Source organism: Pan paniscus, chromosome X, assembly GCF_029289425.2.
Source record: "Pan paniscus chromosome X, NHGRI_mPanPan1-v2.0_pri, whole genome shotgun sequence".
NCBI lineage: Eukaryota > Metazoa > Chordata > Mammalia > Primates > Hominidae > Pan > Pan paniscus.
Genome location: NC_073272.2, coordinates 149,682,728 through 149,705,478, shown reverse-complemented (window position 1 = coordinate 149,705,478; position 22,751 = coordinate 149,682,728). Strand labels below are relative to the sequence as shown.

The 22,751-nt window shown below is 49.5% G+C and overlaps 2 protein-coding genes across 2 annotated transcripts; both read right to left on the bottom strand.

The window, feature by feature from the left end:
• Positions 1–10: 10 nt before the first annotated feature.
• LOC100976508 (heat shock transcription factor, X-linked) lies at positions 11–8,304 on the bottom strand. Its single transcript, XM_008959668.6, has 2 exons — positions 6,023–8,304; positions 11–5,185 (listed from the first exon to the last, which is right to left on the bottom strand). Exons 1-2 carry the CDS (start codon positions 6,584–6,586, stop codon positions 4,478–4,480), a joined length of 1,272 nt encoding a protein of 423 aa, XP_008957916.2. The 5' UTR covers positions 6,587–8,304; the 3' UTR covers positions 11–4,477.
• Positions 8,305–8,441: 137 nt separating this feature from the next.
• Positions 8,442–14,020, bottom strand: LOC129395272 (transmembrane protein 185A-like). Its single transcript, XM_055106320.2, has 3 exons — positions 12,174–14,020; positions 11,425–11,548; positions 8,442–10,122 (listed from the first exon to the last, which is right to left on the bottom strand). Exons 1-3 carry the CDS (start codon positions 12,321–12,323, stop codon positions 9,878–9,880), a joined length of 519 nt encoding a protein of 172 aa, XP_054962295.1. The 5' UTR covers positions 12,324–14,020; the 3' UTR covers positions 8,442–9,877.
• Positions 14,021–22,751: the final 8,731 nt, after the last annotated feature.

Here is a 22,751-nt window from a genome sequence, read left to right as displayed (position 1 = left end):
AGATTAGCGATTTTCATATTTTAATTCTCATTCACATGGTAATAAATTTTACATTGTATGTGTACGTTATATATGGTATTGTACATTTTGTTTATATCTACGTTTATATACATACCTGTTTTAGACATTATATACATCTATGCTTATATGTATACATACACGCATATATATCTTTATATCTTATATATACTTACATGTATATATCTTTAGCTACATATTCGCTTGTATTTCTAGACTTTATACTATATATATGCACACATATTTTATTAATATCTACCCATAGTATGTGGCCTTCACACATACTTACTATTCTATTCCTAGTTCATTGTTTATATTCCATTAAAATAATAATTTTTTGGAAGGCTGATCTTCTCCTACTAAGTTTGTTTCAGGTGGTTGTTAGCAGAACTCTGGAGCCATAGTGTCTCAATCAACTCAAATTTCCTGGTGTCCTGATATTACTCCAGGGCTACTGGCATCAGATTTTGTGGTGCTGCCTCAGATTGCGCGATGATGTGGGGTGGAATGTTAAACACTTTCTCCCATCCATCCCGTAATCTGCCATCTATGCAGGGTACAGACCTCCTCGATTTCCCTGCTGCTCCCTGGACCCAAAACACAAGTACCAGTTTAGCACAGTCTTCAGTCATCCCCAGGGCTTTCTCTGTTTTGATGGTTTTTTTTTTTTTAAATCTTTTCCCTCCTATATTTTTTCCGGGGTTGATTTGGGGAGCAGAGCACAGCAACCTGAGCTTGGTTGTCACTTTGGCAATGACAGTTAAGGCACTCACTCTGTATTTAATTTAAGTAGCATTTACATCTTTGCCATATTCTGTTCCCCATCAAGGAATATGGTATACAGATCCATTTACTTGAGATTATTTCCTGAGTCTATCAGCAACTTTGCACAGTTGCTTCCATAAAGGTCTTGTCAGGCTCTTCTTATTTACATTTTGGATTTTAATGCTTCTGTGAATGGTGTATTTTCTATTTTCTATTTTATGCACTAAGTTGCTTTTGTGTGGCAAGGCTCTTGATTTTGCTTCAATGACCTTCTGTATGATGTTTTCTGAAGTCTTTTATTCATTTGAATATTCAATGTGTCTATTCCTTTGAATTTTCTATGTAGACAATCATATAGTTAACAAATACTATATTTCTTTGCAGTCTTCATATCTCATTTTCATCTTGACATCCATAGCTCTGGCTCTTTTTCATTTTGATATTCACTGCAGATGTAGGTGGTAGTGGTGACAGCATATGTCAACGACTTGTCACTGCCGTGAATGGCAGAGCTTCTGACATTTCACATTTATGTATGCTTGCTGCCGATTTTAGGAAATGGAAGTTCCTTTTAATGTTAGTTTGCTAAACATTGTTAATTTGTACTTACATAGATTCATTTCAGAGCCTTTTCCTGTACCCATTGTCATGACTGAATGTTTTTTTCTAGTCTATCTGGTATGCAGGGAATTAGAATTGAATTTTTTTCTAACATTTAATCCTATTTTTATTCCATGCATACAGGCAGCTTGTTCGTTTAATCCACTGTTGTGTTGGATATGTGATTATCTGTTTATGACATTTGCTGCGATGTGTGTGAACACTTGCCTCACAAATTCTTTTCATGAGTGCTCGGGTGCCTTCATCTGTTTATGAATCTAGGAGAGCGAGCCTGGGAGAATGAGTTAAACAATTGCCCATTTTGGATGCATTGGAAGAGTTGAGATAAGATGGTGATTCATTTTCCCTTGCCACTTGGCTGAACTGGCTTCCAAAATTTCCTGTCCTGGAATATTTGAGGGTAGATTGAACTTTGAATACACTTTCAGTTTGTGGAAGTACCATTGGTTTTATCCATTCACCTCTTCAAGGACATCTTGGTTGGTGATTATGAATAAACTACTATATACATTCGTGTACACGATTTTCCATGTGAGAACCAGTTTCCAATTCACTTAGGTAAAACCTAGTAGTACGACTGATGGATCTAAGGGTAAGTCTATGTTTTACTACATAAGAAAGGGCCAAAAGGCCTTCTAGAGTGAATGAAACATTTTTCTTGTCTACCAGCTATGAATGAGAATCCCACATCCTCTCCAGAATTTGATATTCTCAGGTATTTGAATTCTATCCATTGTAATAGGTGGGTAGAGGAATCTTAGTGCTGTTGACATTTGCATTATTAGTGAATAATTATGGTGATCATCTTTTCATGTGTGTATCTTCATTGGTGAATGTATGTGTATTTCTGCGTGTCTTCACTGGTGAATGTCTTCAAATCATTTACATCTTTAGCTGGCTTCTTTGTTTTCAAAGGTTGAATGTTAAATGTTTGGTATTTATTCAGCATATGAGTTCTTTATCAGATATCAGATTACTAATATTTTCTCTCCATCTATATAGTTTTTTCCATTCTTCTAACAGTATTTTTTTTTTTTTTTTTTTTTGGAGATGGAGTCTCACTCTGTCACCCAGCCTGGAGTGCAGTGGCGTGATCTCGACTCACTGCAACCTCTGCCCCCTGAGTTCAAGCGATTCTCCTGCCTCAGCCTCCCAAGTAGCTGGGATTACAGGTGCCTGCCAACGTGCCCGGCTATTTTTTGTATTTTTAGTAGAGACAGGATTTCACCATCTTGGCCAGGCTGGTCTTGAACTCCTGACCTCGTGATCCACCTGCCTCAGTCTCCCAAAGTGCTGGGATGACAGGCATCAGCCATCGTGCCCGGCTGAGATTCACAGGAAAACCACGATCGGAGGGGTGTAAGTTTGTAGGAAAGAGGTTTTTAAGTGGCAGCATCTCTGCATGATTCAAACTCTGGAGGCATATGCATAAAGTCCAAGAAACACATGAGAAAATTGTACTTCTTGGAAACTAAGGAGCTCACAAATGATGAAATGTGATTCACACCGATTTGTAAATGAGCACCCATTTGTAAGTGAGCAGGCCGAGACAGGGAGATCCACCTGCAGACCATGGCTGGACTCTGGATTAATCCATTCCCATGTCTGCATTCTCTTATGGCCTCTTCCCACGTCTCCCAGGACTCTGCCAGCTACTGTCAAATTAAAAATCACAGGCAGGGATACCTCTGGGTTCTGGTGTGTGGGTGTTGGGGCTCTCTGCACGCCCTGATTTCAGAGCTCTTTTGATGTCTGTGCCCAGTTGTGTCTACGGTAAGAACTTGAATCTATTTCCTCTGATCAGTCAAAGAAGTTCGTCGATGATAGCATGTGTTCTAAGATGAACACCCCAAGTGACCAGAAAAGGCTGCTTCCTAAGTTAAAACATGACATGACATCTTTTAAATTAATTTTTGACTCCAAAAGAAAGGAGAAGGAAGGGAGGGAGGGAAAGAGAGAGAGAGAGAGAGACGGAAGGAAGGAAGGAAGGAAGGAAGGAAGGAAGGAAGGAAGGAAGGAAGGAAGGAAAGAAGGAAGCAGAGAGAGAGAGAGAGATGGAAGGAAGGAAGGAAAGAAGGAAGCAAAGAGAGAGAGAAAGAGAGAAAGAAAAAAGGAGAGGAAAGGAAAGTAGGAAGGAAGGAAAACAAGAAAGAAAAAGTGGGGGCATAGTGGGGGAATCAAGGAAGGAAGTAAAAAACCCCACCGGATCCAGCACAGACATAAAAGCCAAACGTAAATCCTGTGCACCAGACACTAATGAGCACCCTCTAAACTGCAAACCCGTAGGACTCCTTGGTAGTATGTGTCACCTCCACAACTATCAAGGGCACTTTTTAACCCAATGACAAAGCCAGACGTGATCTCATCTGAATGTAAAGTGAAGATCCTGTTATATAAAGGCACCGCCATGACAAGGAATGGCCAGTAACACAGAGTCATTGTGAACCCTAGGCCGGCAATGCTAGCAGCACAATTGGCACTCAGCGAGCAACTCCAGGTAACTTTTTTTTTTTTTTTTTTTTTTAGACGGAGTCCTGCTCTGTCGCCCAGGCTGGAGTGCAGTGGCGCGATCTCGGCTTGCTGCATGCTCCGCCTCCCGGGTTCATGCCATTCTCCTGCCTCAGCCTCCCGAGTAGCTGGGACTACAGGTGCCCGCCGCCACGCCCGGCTAACTTTTTGTATTTTTAGTACAGACGGGGTTTCACCGTGTTAGTCAGGAGAGTCTCGATCTCCCGAGCTCGTGATCCGCCCGCCTCGGCCTCCCAAAGTGCTGGGATTACAGGCGTGAGCCACTGCGCCCGGCCAGCTCCAGGTAATTTTTAATGAGTAGAGGCAGGATGTCTGAGGGGCTTCCTAAAACCCAGCACCTGCTCGAGTATCTCCTGGGCACTTTTCCAGGGAGGCGTGTTAGGCTGAAGTCTCTATCGTGCAAGCCAAAGATGTCGGAGGGGGGTACTGGACTGCAAAGAAAGAAAAAGGATGGAGACCATGAAGACTTTTTTGTGCAGTCAGAAAATTACTCATTTTCTGACACATTTATTGACCAGCACATATTCTGCCCAAATGCTCCCCTCTATGTGCTCTGGTCTGCGTAGTCTGGGTACACCTGGGGCTCATCGCTAGCTGGCATGTACTGTGACGTGCGGTGGCTGTGGGGGCAATGGTGGTGCAGAGCTGGGAGATGGGGGAACATGACCATGGAGGCAGCAGGCTGTGCAGCCCCAGCAGCCACTAGGGTCACCGGTACCCAGAGATGGCAAAAGGGCAGCATGCCAGGTGCAGGAAGTCCTGTGGTGTCCATGGCAAGGGTACTACGGGACGCTGTGGGAAGGGCCACCACAGGCCCGTAAGAATTCATCTGAGTGGGAGATCCAGGGACATAGAGGAAGGGCAGTGCTGCAGGCCCAGGGACAGTGGCCACCGGAGTGACGTGAGCCTGGCTGCCCTCTGACCACTCGCCGGCCGGCTGGGTCACTGGACTGTTGTCACTCGCCACGGCGGAATCGGGCACCATCACAGGAGTTGCTGGTGGAGCAGAGCCACTCCTGATTTGGGTGTTGGGACCGGCCGGTTCCCGGTGTTGCGGTGTGACCTGGTCATTCTCATTCGGAGACGTGTGATCTTGTTGCTCAGTGTCTGCTGGTGCCAGACAGGATCCAGCAGCTTCTGGCTTGTCCTCCTCCTGATGTCTTGGTGCAGACTTGACGCCCACTCTTCTCTTCATCCTCACGAGGAGGTGAGGGGAGTCTCTTTGAAAGTAAGGATGGCAGTAGAACTCTAACTATAAGTCAAAGTTTAAATAAACAAAAGGAAACTGCAAGTCACAAGGATGGACTACAACTACCAACCATCTACGCCCCTGTGCAAGAGAACTCTACTGGCCCAGGAGGCCTTTCTGGAAAAGGTCCCAGTCCCCAAAGGAAGCTGGGGACTCGCGTTCACATCGTCAAGGTTTACCAAGTTGTGGCGGGCCTCTCCGTCTTGGAAAAAGCCTCAAAATGGCAGATTAGGGTGTCCATGGCCGGCGGAAAGGGTCTTTGAAGTTGCAGACCAGGAGGGAAGAAGATTCTGGGCCTCCCCCATGCAGTGTCAGCTGGCAACAGAATGCACCCCGGCTGGGTTGGAGGCCCTGGGTACTGGCTCTTCCACACCAGGGGCCCACCTACCAAGAGCAGCAGGAGCATCTGCACCTCCTGCGCCAGGCGCCCTTCAGTGCTTCCACTTGAGCACCTCTCCAGACACCAGCTAGGGTGACAGTGGTACAAATACCAGACTCCCCTGGCCTGCTCACCTCACAGGGTAATGTGCTATGGAGTCAGGGGGACACAGCAACCGCCAGACGACATGGCTGGCCCCGGGGAGGACGACACGCAGATACGGCTACTTAGCACCTGTGATATTTTACACACTCAAGAGGGGCCCGCACCATCCTCAGCCCTCTCCCCACAGTCACTCTTAGTTCATGTCACCTCCACCCAGAGGGGGACACAGGCCCACAGCGATGGCCCCACACCCTGACTGAGGCCGCCCACTTCCCAGGAGGCAGTCCTGGGACTTCCACCCGACCAGGCCCCAGAGCCCACCGACTTAACCCCTCCAGAGGCTTGTCGTTCATTACCTTATTCAAGATGGAGACCAGCCTTTTTGCGGAGAAAATGCGGGTGAAGGTCCTGAAAGTGCATTGACGCCGTTTTCGGAAGCCATACAAGTTTAGCTGGCGGAAGAAGCTCTTTATCGAAGTTGTGGCAAACACTTTGTGTGCGACGTCCCTTTTGAGAATCTCCTTTTCAAAGAGTTTTTGATTGATCACTATACAAGCCCCACTGTCATCCCACCAGATGGACGAAAACTGGTTGCTGCTGACCAGTCTCCACAGTTTCTGTGGAAAGGGGAGGGAGAGGAGATTATCTTCTCCCTGGGGCGGGAAGTCACCGTCAGGGTGCGGCCTTCTGAACGAAGCTTCCTTGGCCAGAGGTTGGAAAGTGATTTCTTCTGTCAGCAGCCTCAAGTTAGGGCTCCCAGTGGACCCCGGGTCGTCCCAGGCAGGGGAAGGATCTGCTGGGTGAAGGTAGGTCTCTGACTGCAATTGGGGAGGGAAAGGCCCCCTTTCCAAGCCATGATCCTGTCCTCTCGAATTTCTTTCTTCACAGCGAGCCATACTCAATGATGGCTTGTCCTCCATCTGGCAAACTTGCTAGTGCAGTGTGGCCAGCAGCACCCCTTGGCAGTCATGTAACCAGCCCCATGACATCATAAAGGGGCTCTGACTGCCGGGGGGTGGCATCTCCACCCCCAGCAAGTTATGTAATAAAGGGCCAAGGCAGACAAGTAGCTGCCCATCTGCATGTGCACATTCTGGTCCTCACAGTCATTTCAATGGGAAAGATGACACTAGTGCACAAGAGTGCCGAGGGGCCCTGCCACACCGTAGATGCAGACCTGGAGCGGTCCCCTTGTCCTAGAGCTCCTGAGCCAGGCACAACTACAGCAAAGCCCTGGCTCAGGAAGGTCAGAGCTCACCGTCTGAGTCATGGGCCCACAGACCCCAGCACATGACTGACACTCGGAAGCACAGAACAAAGGGTAGGACGGTGCCCATGGGTCAGGCTGTAGCCACGCCACCCTTTCCACCCTGTCCTAGCCAGAGGCAGCAATGTGCTCCATACAGATCCTCCTAACACACCCACACTGTCGGTCCCCAGCACGCAGATGCCCGACAGCCACTTAGGCAAATGGCTTAGCTGACTGCCCCACCACACGCCGTCGCCATGCAGTCCAGTGGGGAGTCGGAGGCAGCCTCCTTCCTGCCTCTCCTCGGCCTGCACGTGTCCCCCCACCAGGCAGAGACCCTTCTACACCCCGGGTCTCTGCGGTCACATCGCGGTGGGGCATGCAGCTGTTGGCCTTCGAGCATGTTTTGTTTTCCTTGGCCAGTGTCTCCAGAGAAACGCACGTGGGTTTGTGTCCAGCGGTCCATCTCTGCAACAGTTGTTCCTTTGGGATTGGATGCTAGGAGGTCACGGGAGAGGTGTCCATCCAAAGCAGTGTCTGTGTCACACACTGTCCCCACACACAGGACCACCTCTGCACAGACTCCCCCGACTCGATTCTGGGCACAGAGCTCAGTGACCTTCCAGAGACTGCCACGAACCGGTGATGCCTCCACGCTTGAGACATCCTGACCGCAGGGCCCAAGACGCACTGGCTCAGGGGGTGACAGTGAGGGGTCTGCAAACAGACTGCTGATGCTCAACCCGGCCGCTGCCGAGCTGTGTGACTTGGGCACGTCACTTAACCTCTCTCGGCCTCTGTCTCCTCCCGGGGATAAGAGTAGTAGCACCTGCTTCCCGGGGCTGTGAGGATCCAGTGGGACGTATAGGAACTAGCGAGGCACCGGCAGTTGGGTCAGAGCTACTGTTGTCACTTCACAAGGCATTTTCTTGAACAGCAAGTCGGAAATCTCATGAGCCTAAGGCAGAATCCACCTGTGGCCTCTGGTTACAACCCACAGGACTGAAAATCCTTCCAGCCACAGCAACTGGTGAATTTCCTGGTCAATTGCCACAAGTCATGAGCTGAACCCCACTTGAGTTTCAGTTCAGGTAGAACTCTAGAGACGGCTAGGGCAAGCTAGACAGCAACTGCAGAGCCTTTTGTTGCAGCGTGAGCAGTCCTCAGCTGTTGACATCACTGGGGAGCAAACGGGGACCAGGAGCGGTGAAAGGACAGTGTCTGCTGCAGATTGTCGTAGCACCCAAGGAACACTCCAGAAAGCCTCCTAAGCAGTAACAAGTGTGGCAAGGTGTAGCCCAGCCAACAGTGGCATCTGCAAGGCGTCCCCTCCTTCCTCCCACTACCCCGTATACCCTGGGACCTGTGCACTGAAGGACTCATTCTAAAGGCTGTGCCCCTGCAGCCGCCAGCCTCACTCGCTGGCTGCCTGTGCCAGCTAGAGATTTCTTTCCTCTGAGGCTGGCTGAGAGGACCATTCCAGTTTCCTGGGCCATCCAGCAAAGAAGATACACATCATGCACGTGTAAAATGAGGAACCGGTTTATTGAACAGCTTAAGAGAGCAAAAATAGTGGCATTAGCTACATTTTTCACACACTGAGCAGGAAAGGCTAAACCATCCCGTTCCCCTATACCCCAAAGAGAACAGGGCTTGCTGGAGGCCAGTGCCAAGGGCGGAGTCGTGCTCGCAGCAGACTTGAATTAACCCCATGTAGGCCGGCGAGCAGTTGCCCGCGTGAAAACACCACCCTCTTCTCCTGGCTGAGAAGATCAAAGCTCTTTTTTTACCCTCTTTTCAGCAAAGGACCTATTTGTTTTCAGGCAGGAGGATGTTAAACTTGCAGCCTCTGACACACGGTGGAACCTGCAGTGCTTGGAGAAACGGCACGCACACGTGAAAACATCATGCCTACTCCAAAGCCTTCTTGTTGCTGGCAGGAGGGAAGCTTGAGACTTTCCCACGCATAGTCGTGACCCGCGTGGCCGTTTCTGCTCTCAGCAACATTCTCTAGTGTTCCGGCTTCAAGCAGCGCTTGTCAGGTTCGAAGCCAGCCACTATTCTGAGAACGTCAGAAAAGCATGGACCATCTCTTGCTTGGTGTTGCCGTTCTGGCAGTAGCAGCTACTACGTACCTGCATGAGTTCCAGGGCAGAAGTGGCAATGTCCCATGAAGGCGTGGCACCCCACGGGAGGGGGGGAGTGTGCCACGGGCGTCCACTTCTGCAGCAGAAGGCATGTGCCTACAGCACAAGCTTGTAAAAAAATACTTGAACAGAATATGCTGTACAGAACTAGGGTTTAACACCACATATGAAGATGCTAAAACATTTGTATAAATACTCTGTATACAAGCATGGAGTCACTCCCGTAGAAAGGGCTCATCGGTGAGGCTATGAAAAACTGCTGTCAGCATGCCCAAAGAGAAACTACTTCCACAGTAGGAACAGAAAAAAGGACTGTGCTGTGTCTAAACACGTGGTGCATCAGAGACATAGTTACAGTTCCTACTGACTGCCCCAGCCACGACCTGGGAGTGCTGAGCGAGCTGCAGGAGGTCAGCCCTGTGGAGAAATACATTTCTAAACAATACTTTTGATTGGGATTTCAGCACCGTATAGACAGATGTTCCTTCTGGGGGCCTGGCAAGCAGCCATCTCCCAGTGGGTCTGACGGGGAAGAGGGGTACCTGGAGGCCCTCCCAGACAGATGGTAATCCCACCCCTGTTCTGACACTCTTCCTGGCATCCGCATCTGCTGGCACACACCCCCGTCACCTGCCACTTCCGCGTCCCGTCGTGGTGAGTGGCTGATAGGCGCTGGATGCAAACAAGGCATGAGATGGACGTACCTGGAGACCCAGCTCCAGTACTGGTTCTGGTCTGCGGGGTGAACGAGGGGGCAGAGGAAGGCGGAGAGAGTGCGTCCCAGTCCACTTAAGCTCTGTCCCCGGAAGTGGCATCTAATCTGGCATTTCGATATTTAATTTGGGAGGTGGGAGCACATACTTCCCAGGGCTCTGGGTAATGACCACCCTGGCCTTCTTTCGAAACATGGGTGCGATTTTAGGGGGCTCCGGAACTGGGATCTCTTCGGTTTCTTCATTATCTTCGTGATGGAGATCATAGGAAATGTTTCCATATTCTCGTAGAAATGGGAAGATTTCAAGCAGAAACTGACAGAAATCTTTGCGGATACCAAACCACCCTGAAAAATAAGAATTTTTTATTTCACACACGAGGCTCAACTGACCTTCCTGTTAACTTTCTTTCCATAACAAGAAGTTTCACTCCTACAATGTCATAACATACTTTATCCAGACTCCTGAGTCACAAAGCCTGAACAGGGCTTGAGTACCCAAAATGGGGAAGAAGTGCAAATGCTAGCTCTGTGGTGCTTGGAGTGGGGTTCCCGGACCGGCAGGGACAGCGTCCACGGGGCCTAGTTAGGGATGCCATTCTCGGGCCCCAGCCCAGACCTCCAGAAACTGAGTCGGGCTAGGGTGGGCTCCAGCGGTCCCCTTTTCCTGGCCCTTTTGGGATTCTGCTGGATGCCCAAGTTTGAGAACTACTGCTCCAGTGAGTCTCAAAATATCTGTGGTGCGCAGACTACGGTGTCTTCCGCTAATCTTCTCCAGCCAGGATAAACTCATGGATGACAGTGCCACCCAAGAACAAGATTTCTGTCACCCTCTGGAATCCGTGAGGGCGGTAGTCATGCATGGGTCCTGGCCAGGAGGGGGCCTGAACTCATGGAGCCACCTTAAAGCCACTTTCCCAGTCCCACTATTCCTCTCTGTAGGCTACTGGAGTGTCAGCTCGGTGCAAGCCCTCCCTGCTCCCGGGGCGGGGTGGGGGGGGCGCAGAGGCACAAACAGCAAGCACAGCCCGGGCTGCTGGGCTGCAGTGAGGCCCTGCCCCTAAACCCACTGGCTTTCCGAAGGGCAATGCTCTGGGCTTCCATGCCATGGAGCTCACAGCCTTGCCAGGAAGGCACCCTCTGCAGAGATCGTTTTGGAAGTGTCTGCCTCAGCAAGCAGGTGGAGGGGAATAGAGTGTTAGCAAGGCAAGACAGGCAAGACTCGGATGATGGCAGCAAGGATATGGGGGAGGCAGAGAGGCCAACAGGGACCTAGGATGAATCCCAGGTTTGGGTGGGAGATGTGGATTTTCCATCAAACCCTCCCGGGCCTGGGAAGAATCTGTCTTGATCCCCATTTTGCAGAGGAGGGAACGGGATCTCTGAGAGGTTGCCTGCCGTGTCTGGTTCTACCTCAAATGGCAGCGTGCACTGCGAGAAAAGTCCCGGTGCAGGCCAGCAGAACACCAGAGTTACGGCATGCCCTTCCCTTAGAAGGTCCCAGAATTTCCTCAGCCCTCACTTTCCCACACAAGCTTCTAAATTGGGGCCCTCGGGGACTCATCCCTTCCTAGACTTCTATCCGCCCCCCCCACCCCCTGGTCCCACCCCAGACACACACCAAGGACTTCTGAAATGCTGAGTACATACAGTGGTTTCCTCCCTTCTGTCCAAATGTGGTTGCCATCAGCGTGATCAACGAGAGCCAAAGGGGGACAAAGATCGGGATGCAGGAGAAGGCGTTGTGGCCATCCAGTTTGTGAACCAGCAGAATCTAAAGAAAGAGACATAGTCCCGGTTGATGCCAGCACCGAAAATGGGCAGAGGCGGAAGCCAGACTTCATTAGGCAGTTCCTCCCCACCACCCCACCCCCGCGTGAGCTCCCACAAGAGGGAACATCAGCACTGCCAGAAAAAGGCAGGAAACCACCTATCCCTGGGGAAAGCTCGAAATGAGCTTTTATGTCCCTCTTCAGAGCTCGGCAATAGCCTATCCACTTGAAAAGTTCCCAGTGCCAGCAGTTTTATGGCAAACTCCTCCCGGTGTTTGTTCTAAGGAGTCAGCAGCTCCCATTCTAGAATTCTCCACGTGACTCCAATACACAAATCTGACATCCAAGTCTGCTTTCCCGAGAGTGGAAACTGGAGCCATACAGAGGCACCATGGCTAAAAAGGTGCACTCTTCTCCCTGCCAGCCCCACGTGCTGCCCCCAAGAGAAAGGAAGGATGCTCTCCTTTCCCCGAAGCTCCCTCTCGGAGACGGCTGTGTTCTCTCCCCTCTCCTGGAGTGGGCTCACTGTGAGCTCGAGGGACAGAGGCTGCCTTTCTAGGGGTGCAGAATCCTGTCAGGGGAAGCGCAAGCTTCAGGGGCTGAAGAGGCTTCCCGTGGAACGCTTACCTCAAATGTAAGAAGGGGCACGACGATGGTCATCCAGCTCAGGGCCATGGTTATGTGTGTCCTGCGCTGCTCCGCAATCACATCCATAGAGCGCAAGAACAAGACGGACCACACAATGTAGTAGAGGACCACCAGGCACAGAAAGGACATGAGAATCCACAGCGGGACACACACAACCTGGGGGTGGGTGAGAGAACAGCAAGAGAAGTCTCTTTAGAGCTTCCAACCTGGCCTCTGATGGAAGGCATCTTTAGCACCTTGCTGTGTCTGTCCAGTTAAGGCGGTCCTTCCCGTGAGCCGAATAAGGACCGTTCCATCTCCCAGGACTGCTGGGAGCATCGCTCAGGACAGAAAAGGTATGGTATGTTCACTATGGGGCCTGCTGCCACCAGGGGACACACACGCTGAGTCATCAGTCCCTCTTCCTTTGGGTGACAGACAGCCCTGCACCTGGCTCCGCAGCCTCTACTCTTCCAGAGGCCCACTCTCCCACACTCTCTCAGGCTCCTCTAGGTTCTGCTGCCATCACAGCTTCCCGGGAAATGGGACACAACTGTCACCCTGTGCACACACACAAGATCTCACCCCAACAGACTCTCTTCACAGGCAACATTCCCACAACCTGCTGGGGGTACTTTGGCAACACAAATGGGAATGGGCTCCCCAGAAAGTCTGGCTGCCTGGGCTCCTAAGGATCCCTAACCTCACCCCTACCAAGTTAGTGAACTTGGCGGGTTGATGCTGGATACAGGGTGATGCTGGATACGTAGCGCTGCCGGGTCCCCGCCTCCACGGCAAGGGCGCATTCCCAGTATGTCCCTGTCGTACCAGGTAGACCTTGTCTCATCCACACACAAGCCCAGAGGATGAGTTCCGGGGGCGCCACTTGGCCAGGCTCCCCTGTGACACGTCTTTGCCCTCCTGCCCTGCCTCCTGGGACGACACTCCTCCGTTCTCCCTTTTTATTAATTATCTATCATACAGTAGGAAAAGTGACCGTCTTCCTTTGGTGTGAGTTCCCTGAGTCTTCACACAAGTAGATTCGCACAGCCGTTGGCAGGATGCAGAAGAGGTCTGTCACCCTGCAAAACTCTCCGTGCTGTCCCTTCACTATCACACCGTCCCCACCATTAGCCCCGGCAAACACTGATCTGTTCTCTGTCACTGTACTTTTGTCTCTGCTGGAACTTTATGTAGATGGCATCGCGAGACAAGTAACCTGTTGAGACTGGCTTCCCGCCATCCACATAATGTCTCTAATGAGATTCACCCAAGTTGTTCCCTCCCTGTATCCACAGGTCGTTCCCTCTCAGTTCTGAGTGGTATTCCATTGTATGGATGCCTACAGTTTATCTGACTGTCCGCTGAGGGTGGTTTGTGAAAACCAAACAAGGCCGCTATCCAAAATGCAAACAAGACTGCTACAAACACTGGTGTGTGGGTTTCTACAAGGCTGCGCGCTTTCACTTCTCTGGGGGTAAATCTTATACCCAGGAGTGGGGCAGCCAAGTCCCACGGTAAGTGCGCTTTTAACTGCATCAGAGATGGCCAAACCATTTTCTACAGTGCCCGTACCACCTGCCTTCCCGCCAGTAACACTGGAGTGTCCCAGTTCCTCTGCATCCTCCCAGGCACGTGGCCTTGTCAGTGTTGCTGAGTTTCACCATTCTGAAGCCATGTGTTTCGGGCCCTCATCCTGGTTGTAGTTTGTCTTCCCTAACCTGTAATGGCGTTGAGCATCTTTTCCTGTGCTTTTTCGCCATGTGTATATCCCCTTCGCAAATTGTCAACTCTTTTGCCAAATTTTAGGTGTTTCTTTTTGCAGTTTTGAGTTTTTAAGAGTTCTCTGTATGTTCTGGGTGCAAGTCAGTGTTTTGATGTGTGTTTTGCAAATATTTTCTCCCAGTCTGTGGCCTGTCTTTATTTTATTTTTGAGGAAGTCCAAATTTATTTATTTATTTGGTTCTAGGACTGGGGCATAGAAAATACAAGGTGAGCTTAGCATTTTGTGGTGCCGGAAAATAAAGACGTGCTTAAGAAATGATGCAGTATATAAAAAGGGTACAGGAGCTTCCAAAGACTAAAAGGGCTCCCAAAAGCTGGAAAATTTGAGTAACAATATAAATAATGGTAGTACTGAATTATAAGCAATAGAATAAAACAACAATTTAGATTTTTCTCAGGTATGAGCATGGATTATCTCTTCATTTATTTAGCTGTTTTCAAATTTTTCTGTCATATTTTGTAGTTTTCAGTGTACAGGTCTTACAAATTTTTCATTAAATGTATTCCAAAGTATTTTATGTTTTGCTATTCATAAAGCACTTGCTTTTTGTCATTTTCATGTGTTTGCTGTTAGTATAGAGCTATAGTATTAATTTCTTTGTATTAAATGTGTATCTTATAACCGTGGTATATTCACTTATTAATTGCAGTTTTCCTTTTTTCTTTGTAGAATCCTTAGGATTTTCCACACTGTCCATCATGTTGTTTGCAGTAAAGACCATTGTATTTCTTCCTTTTGAATCATGTTTTTCATTTCTTTCTCTTGCTCTATTGCAATAGTTTGAACCTCTAATAGAAAAAGTTGAGAAGTATGAAATCCGTTATTTTTGCCTTGATCCTGACCTTAGATGGAAAACATTCAGTATTTCATCATTAAGCATATTCTTAGCTCTAGTTTTTTTGTAGATTTCCTTTAATGAATTGATAATGCTCACATATATTTTTAATTTGCTGAGAATTTTTTAAAATAAAATGTGTTGAAATTTTCAAATGATACTCTGCATTTAATGGTCATTAGATCTTCTTTGCTCTTACTGATTTTCTACTTTTCTCTATCAATTATAGGAATCTTATAAAGGTCCTAAGTTTAGGTCTACATAAAGAAAGAATACCAGAGAAGAAATAAATAAAGGTAAAATAAAATGCTTTCTTATTCTTAACTGACCTAAAAGGTAACTATTTATTTAAGTTAATAATAGTAACAATGTATCAGACAATTAGTGTATATGGATAAATGAAATAAATGATTGTAATGTTACAAGCAATGCAATGAAGGAACTGAGTATACTCTTTTATAAGGTATCTATAGTACATATGAAGCAGTATAGTGTTGTTTTATGGCATGTTATTAAAATATATATTATAAACTCTAAGACAAAGACTAATTTTTTTAAAAAAAGGTGTATTTTACATGTACTAAATGTTTTATAAAGCGAAAGAAGACAGAAAAAGAAGAGGAATAAAGAAAAATTAAATACATAGAAAACAGTTACATGCATGGTAGATATTAATGAATTATATTAATAATCTCTTTCAGTTTGAATGGTCTAAGTATACCAATAAAAGACAGGTTGTCAGAATTAATAAAAAATAATACTCCAGAACATGTTGTCTATAAGAAACCCATTTTTAATTATAAGGACTCACATAAGTTCAATGTAAGGAGGTTGAAAAAGGTATTCTAACACTGACAAAAGTAAGCTGGAATAGCTACATTAATTTCATATTTAGAGTGTCTAAAGTTAAAAAAAACAGACAATATCAATTGCTGGCACGGATGCTGAGCAAAAAGAATCACTCATTGCTGGTGGGAATGCAAATAGTACAGTCACTTTGTAGTACAGTTTGTGAGTTTCTTACAAAGCTGAACATAGTATTACCATGTGATTCAGAGAACACACCCCTAGGTATTAATCCAAGTAATTTGAAATTTTAATTCTACACAAAATCTTGCATATAAATTTGTATCATAGCTTATTTTATAATTGTCAGTAATGGAATGAACTAAGTTGTTCTTCAGTAGGTGAATGGATAAACAAACTGTGGTACAACCATTTAATAGAACACTATTAATCAATAAAAAGAAATGAGCTATCAAGCTATATTAGTCTGTTTTCATGCCGCTGATAAAGACACACCTAAGCCTGGGAAGAAAAAGAGATTTAATTGGACTTACGGTTCCACACGGCTGGGGAGGCCTCAGAATCATGGCAGGAGGCGAAAGGCACTTCTTATATGGCAGTGGCAAGAGAAACAAAATAAGGAAGAAGCAAAAGTGGAAACCCCTAATAAACCCGTCAGATCTCTTGAGTCTTATTCACTATCACAAGAATAGCATGGGAAAGACCAGCTCCCATGATTTAGTTACCTCCCCCCTGGGTCCCTCCCACAACACATGGGAATTCTGGGAGACACAATTCAAGTTGAGATTTGGGTGGGGACACAGCCAAACCACATCACAAGCCATACAAAGACATGGATAAATATTAAATGCCTATCCCTAAGTGAAAAAAACCAGCCTGAAAAGTTTAGATAGTGTATGATGATACAATTTATTTGGCATTCTGGAAAAGGCAAAACTATAGAGACAGTAAAAAGATCAGTTGCTTCCAGGGGTTGGGTGGGTGAGGGGGAAGGATTGAATAGGGTAAGCACAGGGGATTTATTAGGGTGGTGAAGCTATCCTGTATGATACTGTAATGGTGAATATAACACTATGCATTTGTCAAAATGCTCAGAACAATTGTGACCCCTAATGTATGCAAATATAAAAAAATAATTTAGGAGGTCTGAATATCCCAGGAAAGAATGGACAATATGACAAAACAGAATAACTATATATTACAAAGATATGAAACAACCTCTTTAATGAATATCAAGAGAAAAGGTGCTGGCATAAGTAACTGTGGAAGTGAGTAGAGCCTGTAAGAATAAAGTTAGAAGGAACTCAACACTCCAGAAAAGAAGGGCCCTCCAGGATTCTGGCTGTTGCCGATTGTCAGCCCTAGGATGACCCTGGCAAGAGGCTGGATGTGGCATGCTCTCACTTCTGCAGTGGGGTGAGAGTGGGGCTTCAGGGAGGTAAGGCCTTGGTCTGAAATGGAGAACTCAGATAATCAAGGGCTAGGTTTGGGATAGGAGTAAAATGAATGAAAATAGTGGTTTGGATGGAAAAGCAGCTGGGAGGGAGAGAATGAGTTGGTCTTTCACTCAACTTTCAAGATCTTTGAGCTGCATCCAGATGGGGAAGACTCTTATATGCCCAAATTAAATAATAGGCCATCTCGGAGGGAAATTTTACTAACTTTTATTCACAAAGCTTCAATTTTGACTAATTTGATATTATATGTTCTATTGAGCTGCATATTCTCTGAGATATTTTAGATAACAACAGAAGTAATTCCCAAAGGAGATTATAGTAAGATGTGGTCTAAAAATAATATTTGAAAACTACCATTTATTAAATATTCAATATATGCCAGGCACTGTGTCAGGCAATTCAATACATTTCTTACAACAGTCTTACAGAAAAATGATCTAGCAAATAGAATCTTGTTGTCTCCTGTTCTTGGCTCTACGGGGACCTGATCACGGGTGGCCCTAAGTGTCAAGCTCACTTGTACCACAGGCAGGAAGTTAGGGAACCCCCAGGGAGATAGGGTCTTGGTGTAAAGGGCAGATGTCTGCTCATCTCAGGGATTGGGAGCCGAGGAATGGCAGGCCCCAGCAGATGTAAAGATGAATAACCCACAGGAGGACTTTGGTACACCCATCCCAGAACCAACAGGGCCAGCCTTTAGCTCTGGTTGGGGAGAAGCCCCTGTAGGAAGGTGTGGGTCTTCTCCCAGAGGTCACTAAAATTACAGGTGCTGAAGACCCCCAGGAAGCACCTAGCCTGGGACCCACGGCCATTCTCTGCAAGGGGTGCAGTTGGCAAATGCTCAGAGGTGACAGAAACAGAGCATCTCCCACCCATCACTTCATCAAAGAGCTGGGAGCCAGGAGGAAGAGTCTCCTGAGTGAGAAGTGAGGGTCCACCGTCCCCACATAGAGGGGCCACAGAATCCAGCTCGGTCCCTCCTGTCAGCCCTGGAAGACCTTGGCAATGTTGTCCCCCGACCTGACACCTCCCCCTCACTGCCACTTCAGGGGACTCAGAGTCAGAGACTTGGTCTGAGGAGAGGAGACACCATTGGCAGAGGACGGAGCTCCAGGCTCTGCAGAGAATGAAGGACAGAAACCTGAGGGAGGATTGAGGCACCTCCATGACCCTCGACCACATCTGCACCCCTCGCCATTACTCTTCCCCCTGCCCCCACCCCAGCAGAATCGAGTACTGCCACTGCTGTCAATCCAGGGAAGCTCCAGGCATGGGGGCCAGATGTGACCTCCACTGGCTTCTGCCTCTGGGATCTGAGAGAAGAGAGGGCATCTCTCTGAGGGGTGTCTTGAGAGTGGCAGAAGGCAGCGGGCCCAGGCTCCATGAGGAGGCAAGGTGAGAGCTGAGGGAGGACTGAGGAGGCCTCCTACCCAGATAGAGGGCCGCAAATAATCCAGCGCCAACCCTGGAGCCAGCCCTGAAACAACAGGGGACCAAATTATCAGGCTGAGACAATCCCCCACCTCAATGCTCAAGGAGACTCTGCGAGTCTATGGTGTGACCCGGGCAGAGGCAGTTCCGTAAAGGGTGGGGCCCCGGCCTTTCCAGACATCAACATCAGGACTCTGAGAAATTATGGAGAGGTTCCACCCCATCCTGATAGAGGGGCCCCAGAGTCCATCCTTGTCCCTGCAGTCAACGCAAAGGACCTCCGGGCTTGGTACTGCGGACTTGCACTTTAGGGGGTCAGAGAGAAGTGACAGCCCGGTTCTGAAGGGCGGCTTGTGACCTGCTGAGGGCAGCGGGCCCAGGCTCTGTGAGGAGGCAAGATGAGACACTGAGGGAGGACTGAGGACGCTCCCTCCCCAGATAGAGGACCCCAGATAATCCAGCACCGCCTCTGCTGCCAGCCCTGGATCACCCCATGGGGATGGACTTCTCAGGCTGGGCCTTCCCCTCCTGCCGCACCCCCCACCCCCTTCTGCCCCCTGCCGCTTAAGCCTCAAGGGACTGTGGGGTCAGAGCTTGGTGTGACCAGGGCAGGGCTGGTTAGGAGGGAGCAGGACGCAGGTTCTGCCAGGCATCAAGGTCAGGACCCCAAGGGAGGGCTGAGGCCCCACAGAGCGAGGCTCCCTCTCTGCTGTCAGCCCTGGGAAGTTCCTGGCATTGCTGCCAGGCAAGTGGATCCTGATTTCCGCATCCCGGGCTGACCGAGGGAAGAGGCTTGGTATCATGAGAATGGCCTAGGGGGAGCACAGATAAGGCCCAGTCCCTGCTGGGAGATGAGGGAGGCCTGAGGGGACCCAGCACCCCAGGACAGGGGGCCCACCCCGCCCCCATCTTAGACTGAGGTGCCTCCTCATTCAGCGTTGGGAATCTGAGGGATGGAGACTCAGGTCCGCAGAGGGGATCTCTGGTTCAGCCCTGCCAGGATCAATGGGAGGAAGAGGGAGGACTCAGGAGGCCTTGGACTCCAGTTCAGTGGGGACCTTGGCCCTTGGAGTTTCAAGGCACAGTGCCCAAATGTGGTGCATCCTCACTCTGCCTTTGGGGTGTCAGAGAGGAGTGGGTTGTGGTCTGAGGAGTGGAGCCTCAGGTCAACCCCAGGAGAAGTCCCAGAGCACTGAGGGAGGACTCAGACAACAAGTTATCCCTGAGGTAGAAAACCTGCCCCTGCCATCAGTCCTGGGAGGCCCCAGGCAGGACTCTAGGAAAGAGAGGCAGCTCCCCACTTCCTAGTTGGATTTCTCTGGGAGATGGTGGTCTTGGCCTGCAAAACCCATCCACAATTCAGGGATACCCAAAAAGGACAGCAGGAGGTGGTGATAGTCAGCTGGGTCCATGTGTGCTGGGGTAAGGAGCCTGTTTGGTCCCCATCTTTGGTGTGTATCTGGGCCTGGGACCCTCCCTCTTTTGACCTAAGGCCATCTCCTTAAACCAAAGCTCTATCTCCAGGAGACATCAGAAGAGGAGATCAGGGAAGTGGAAACACCCATGGTTCCCGGGGACTTCGCATGGCTGACAGAAGGGGCAGGGAAGGGCTGAGTCCCATGTTTTTGGTAAGTGCTGTCCCGTCAGCCCTCACCTTGATTGTGGTCATGGCCTGGGACCCTCCCACTGCTGACCTAAGTGCAGCCCTCTCAGACCAATGCCTCCCCCTCCCTGAGACCAATGATCCCAGTATAAGAGAGGGGTCTCAGCAGATAGTCCTGCACATGCTCTCTGGGGAGACGGCAGGGGCAGAGCAGATTTCTAAGCAGCCCTCTGTGTTCTGGCCAGGAGGAACCCTCAATCCTCCCTCAGGTTTCTCACCTGGACTCTTGGCAGATCCTGGGACCACTGTAGTTGTGGACCATATGGGGCTCTTTCTGTTGACTGGAAGTCGTCCTCTGAGAACATAGTGCTCACCTGCCCAAGATTCCAAAACAGAAGCAAGGGGCCCCACGTCCCATCACCCCATCATGTGGTTGTCCAGGGCTGACAACAGAGGCTGGACCCTTCTGTTCTGGGGATTCCAAAGTCCTCCTGTGGGTTTTTCATCTTTACTTCTGCCAGGGCCTGTCCTTCCTCTACTCCCAACCCCTGAGATGAGCAAACATATCCCTTTACACCAAGACTTCCCTTTACACCAATCTTCAGGGAATCTCCCTGAAGATTCCCCAACTTCCTGCCTGTGGTACAAGTGACCTTGCCACTTAGAGCCACCCATGATCAGGTCTCCAAAGAGACAAGGACAGGGGACAGAGAGACTCTGTGGGATCCCTTCATTATGGGATGGGGGTATCTCCAGTCCTCACGAGGGGTTCACATCTTGAGTCCTAAAGATCCTGGGACTCCTTCCTCTGCTGACCAGTTGTGGCTCCACTGCTTACCTACCTATCATCACCCCCTTGGAACCAGATGCTCACCTCCATGAAACCTCCCACCCCCAACCACCTGGCAGAAATGTGAGCATGGCACATGCCTCCCCTACCTGGGGCCTCCAGGGGATGAAGGGAAAGGGGCAGGCATTGTCATGAGTAAATCTGAATACCTGGAGGACACCCAGAGAGAGCAGGCACCCCTGAAATCTGCTCCATCTGTCAGCCTTTGGCATGCCATGCAGGGCTGTCCGTGTAGTGCCCCTTCACTTTGTGCCTCCCACATCTCAGAGAGGTGGGGCCCTTGGTCTGAGGCAGGTTGTCAGGTCAGCAGAGGGATAGACACCTGGTCAGCACAGGGTGGAGTCCAGGATCTGCCAGTGTGTCCGGAATTGGTGGGTTCTTGGTCTCACTCACTTCAAGAATGAAGCCGTGGACCCTCACGGTGAGTGTTACAGTTCTTAAGGGCGGCGTGTCCGGAGTTTGTTCCTTCTGATGTTCGGATGTGTTCGGAGTTTCTTCCTTCTGGTGGGGTTCGTGGTCTCGCCGGCTCAGGAGTGAAGCTGCGGACCTTCGCGGTGAGTGTTACAGCTCTTAAGGTGGCGCGTCTGGAGTTGTTCGTTCCTCCTGGTGGGTTCGTGGTCTCGCTGGCTTTAGGAGTGAAGCTGCAGACCTTCGCGGTGAATTCGCGGTGAGTGTTACAGCTCATAAAGGCAGTGTGAACCCAAAGAATGAGCAGCAGCAAGATTTATTACAAAGAGCAAAAGAACAAAGCTTCCACAGTGCGAAAGGGGACCTGAGTGGGTTGCCACTGCTGGCTGGAGCAGCCTGCTTTTATTCTTATCTGGCCCCACCCACATCCTGCTAATTGGTCCATTTTACAGAGAGCCCAGTGGTCTGTTTTGACAGGGTGCTGATTGGTGCCTTTGCAATCCCTGAGCTAGACACAAAGGTTCTCCACCTCCCCACTAGATTAGCTAGATACAGAGTGTGGACACAAAGGTTCTCCAAGTCCCCACCAGAGTAGCTAGATACAGAGTGTCAACTGGTGCATTCACAAACCCTGAGCTAGACACAGGGTGCTGATTGGTGTGTTTACAAACCTTGAGCTAGATACAGAGTGCCAATTGGTATATTTACAATCCCTGAGCTAGACATAAAAGTTCTCCAAGTCCCCACCAGAGCAGCTAGATACAGAGTGTCCATTGGTGCATTCACAAACCCTGAGCTAGACACAGGGTGCTGATTGGTGTGTTTACAAACCTTGAGCTAGATACAGAGTGCCGATTGGTGTATTTACAATCCCTTAGCTAGACATAAAGGTTCTCCAAGTCCCCACCAGACTCAGGAGCCCAGCTGGCTTCACCCAGTGGATCGGGCACCGGGGCCGCAGGTGGAGCTGCCTGCCAGTCCCGCGCCGTGCGCCGGCATTCCTCAGCCCTTGGGTGGTCGATGGGACTGGGCGCCGTGGAGCAGGGAGTGGCGCTCGTCCAGGAGGCTCGGGCAGCACAGGAGCCCACGGAGCGAGGGGGAGGCTCAGGCATGGTGGGCTGCTGGTCCCGAGCCCTGCCCCGCGGGAAGGCAGCTAAGGCCCGGCAAGAAATTGAGCACAGCAGCTGCTGGCCCAGGTGCTAAGCCCCTCACTGCCCCGGGCAGGCGGGGCCAGCCGGCCGCTCTGAGTGCGGGCCTGCCCAGCCCACACCCACCCGGAACTCGTGCTGGCCCGCAAGCACCGAGCGCAGCCCCGGTTCCCGCCTGCGCCTCTCCCTCCACACCTCCCCGCAAGCTGAGGGAGCCTCCGCCAGCCCAGGAAGGGGCTCCCACAGTGCAGCA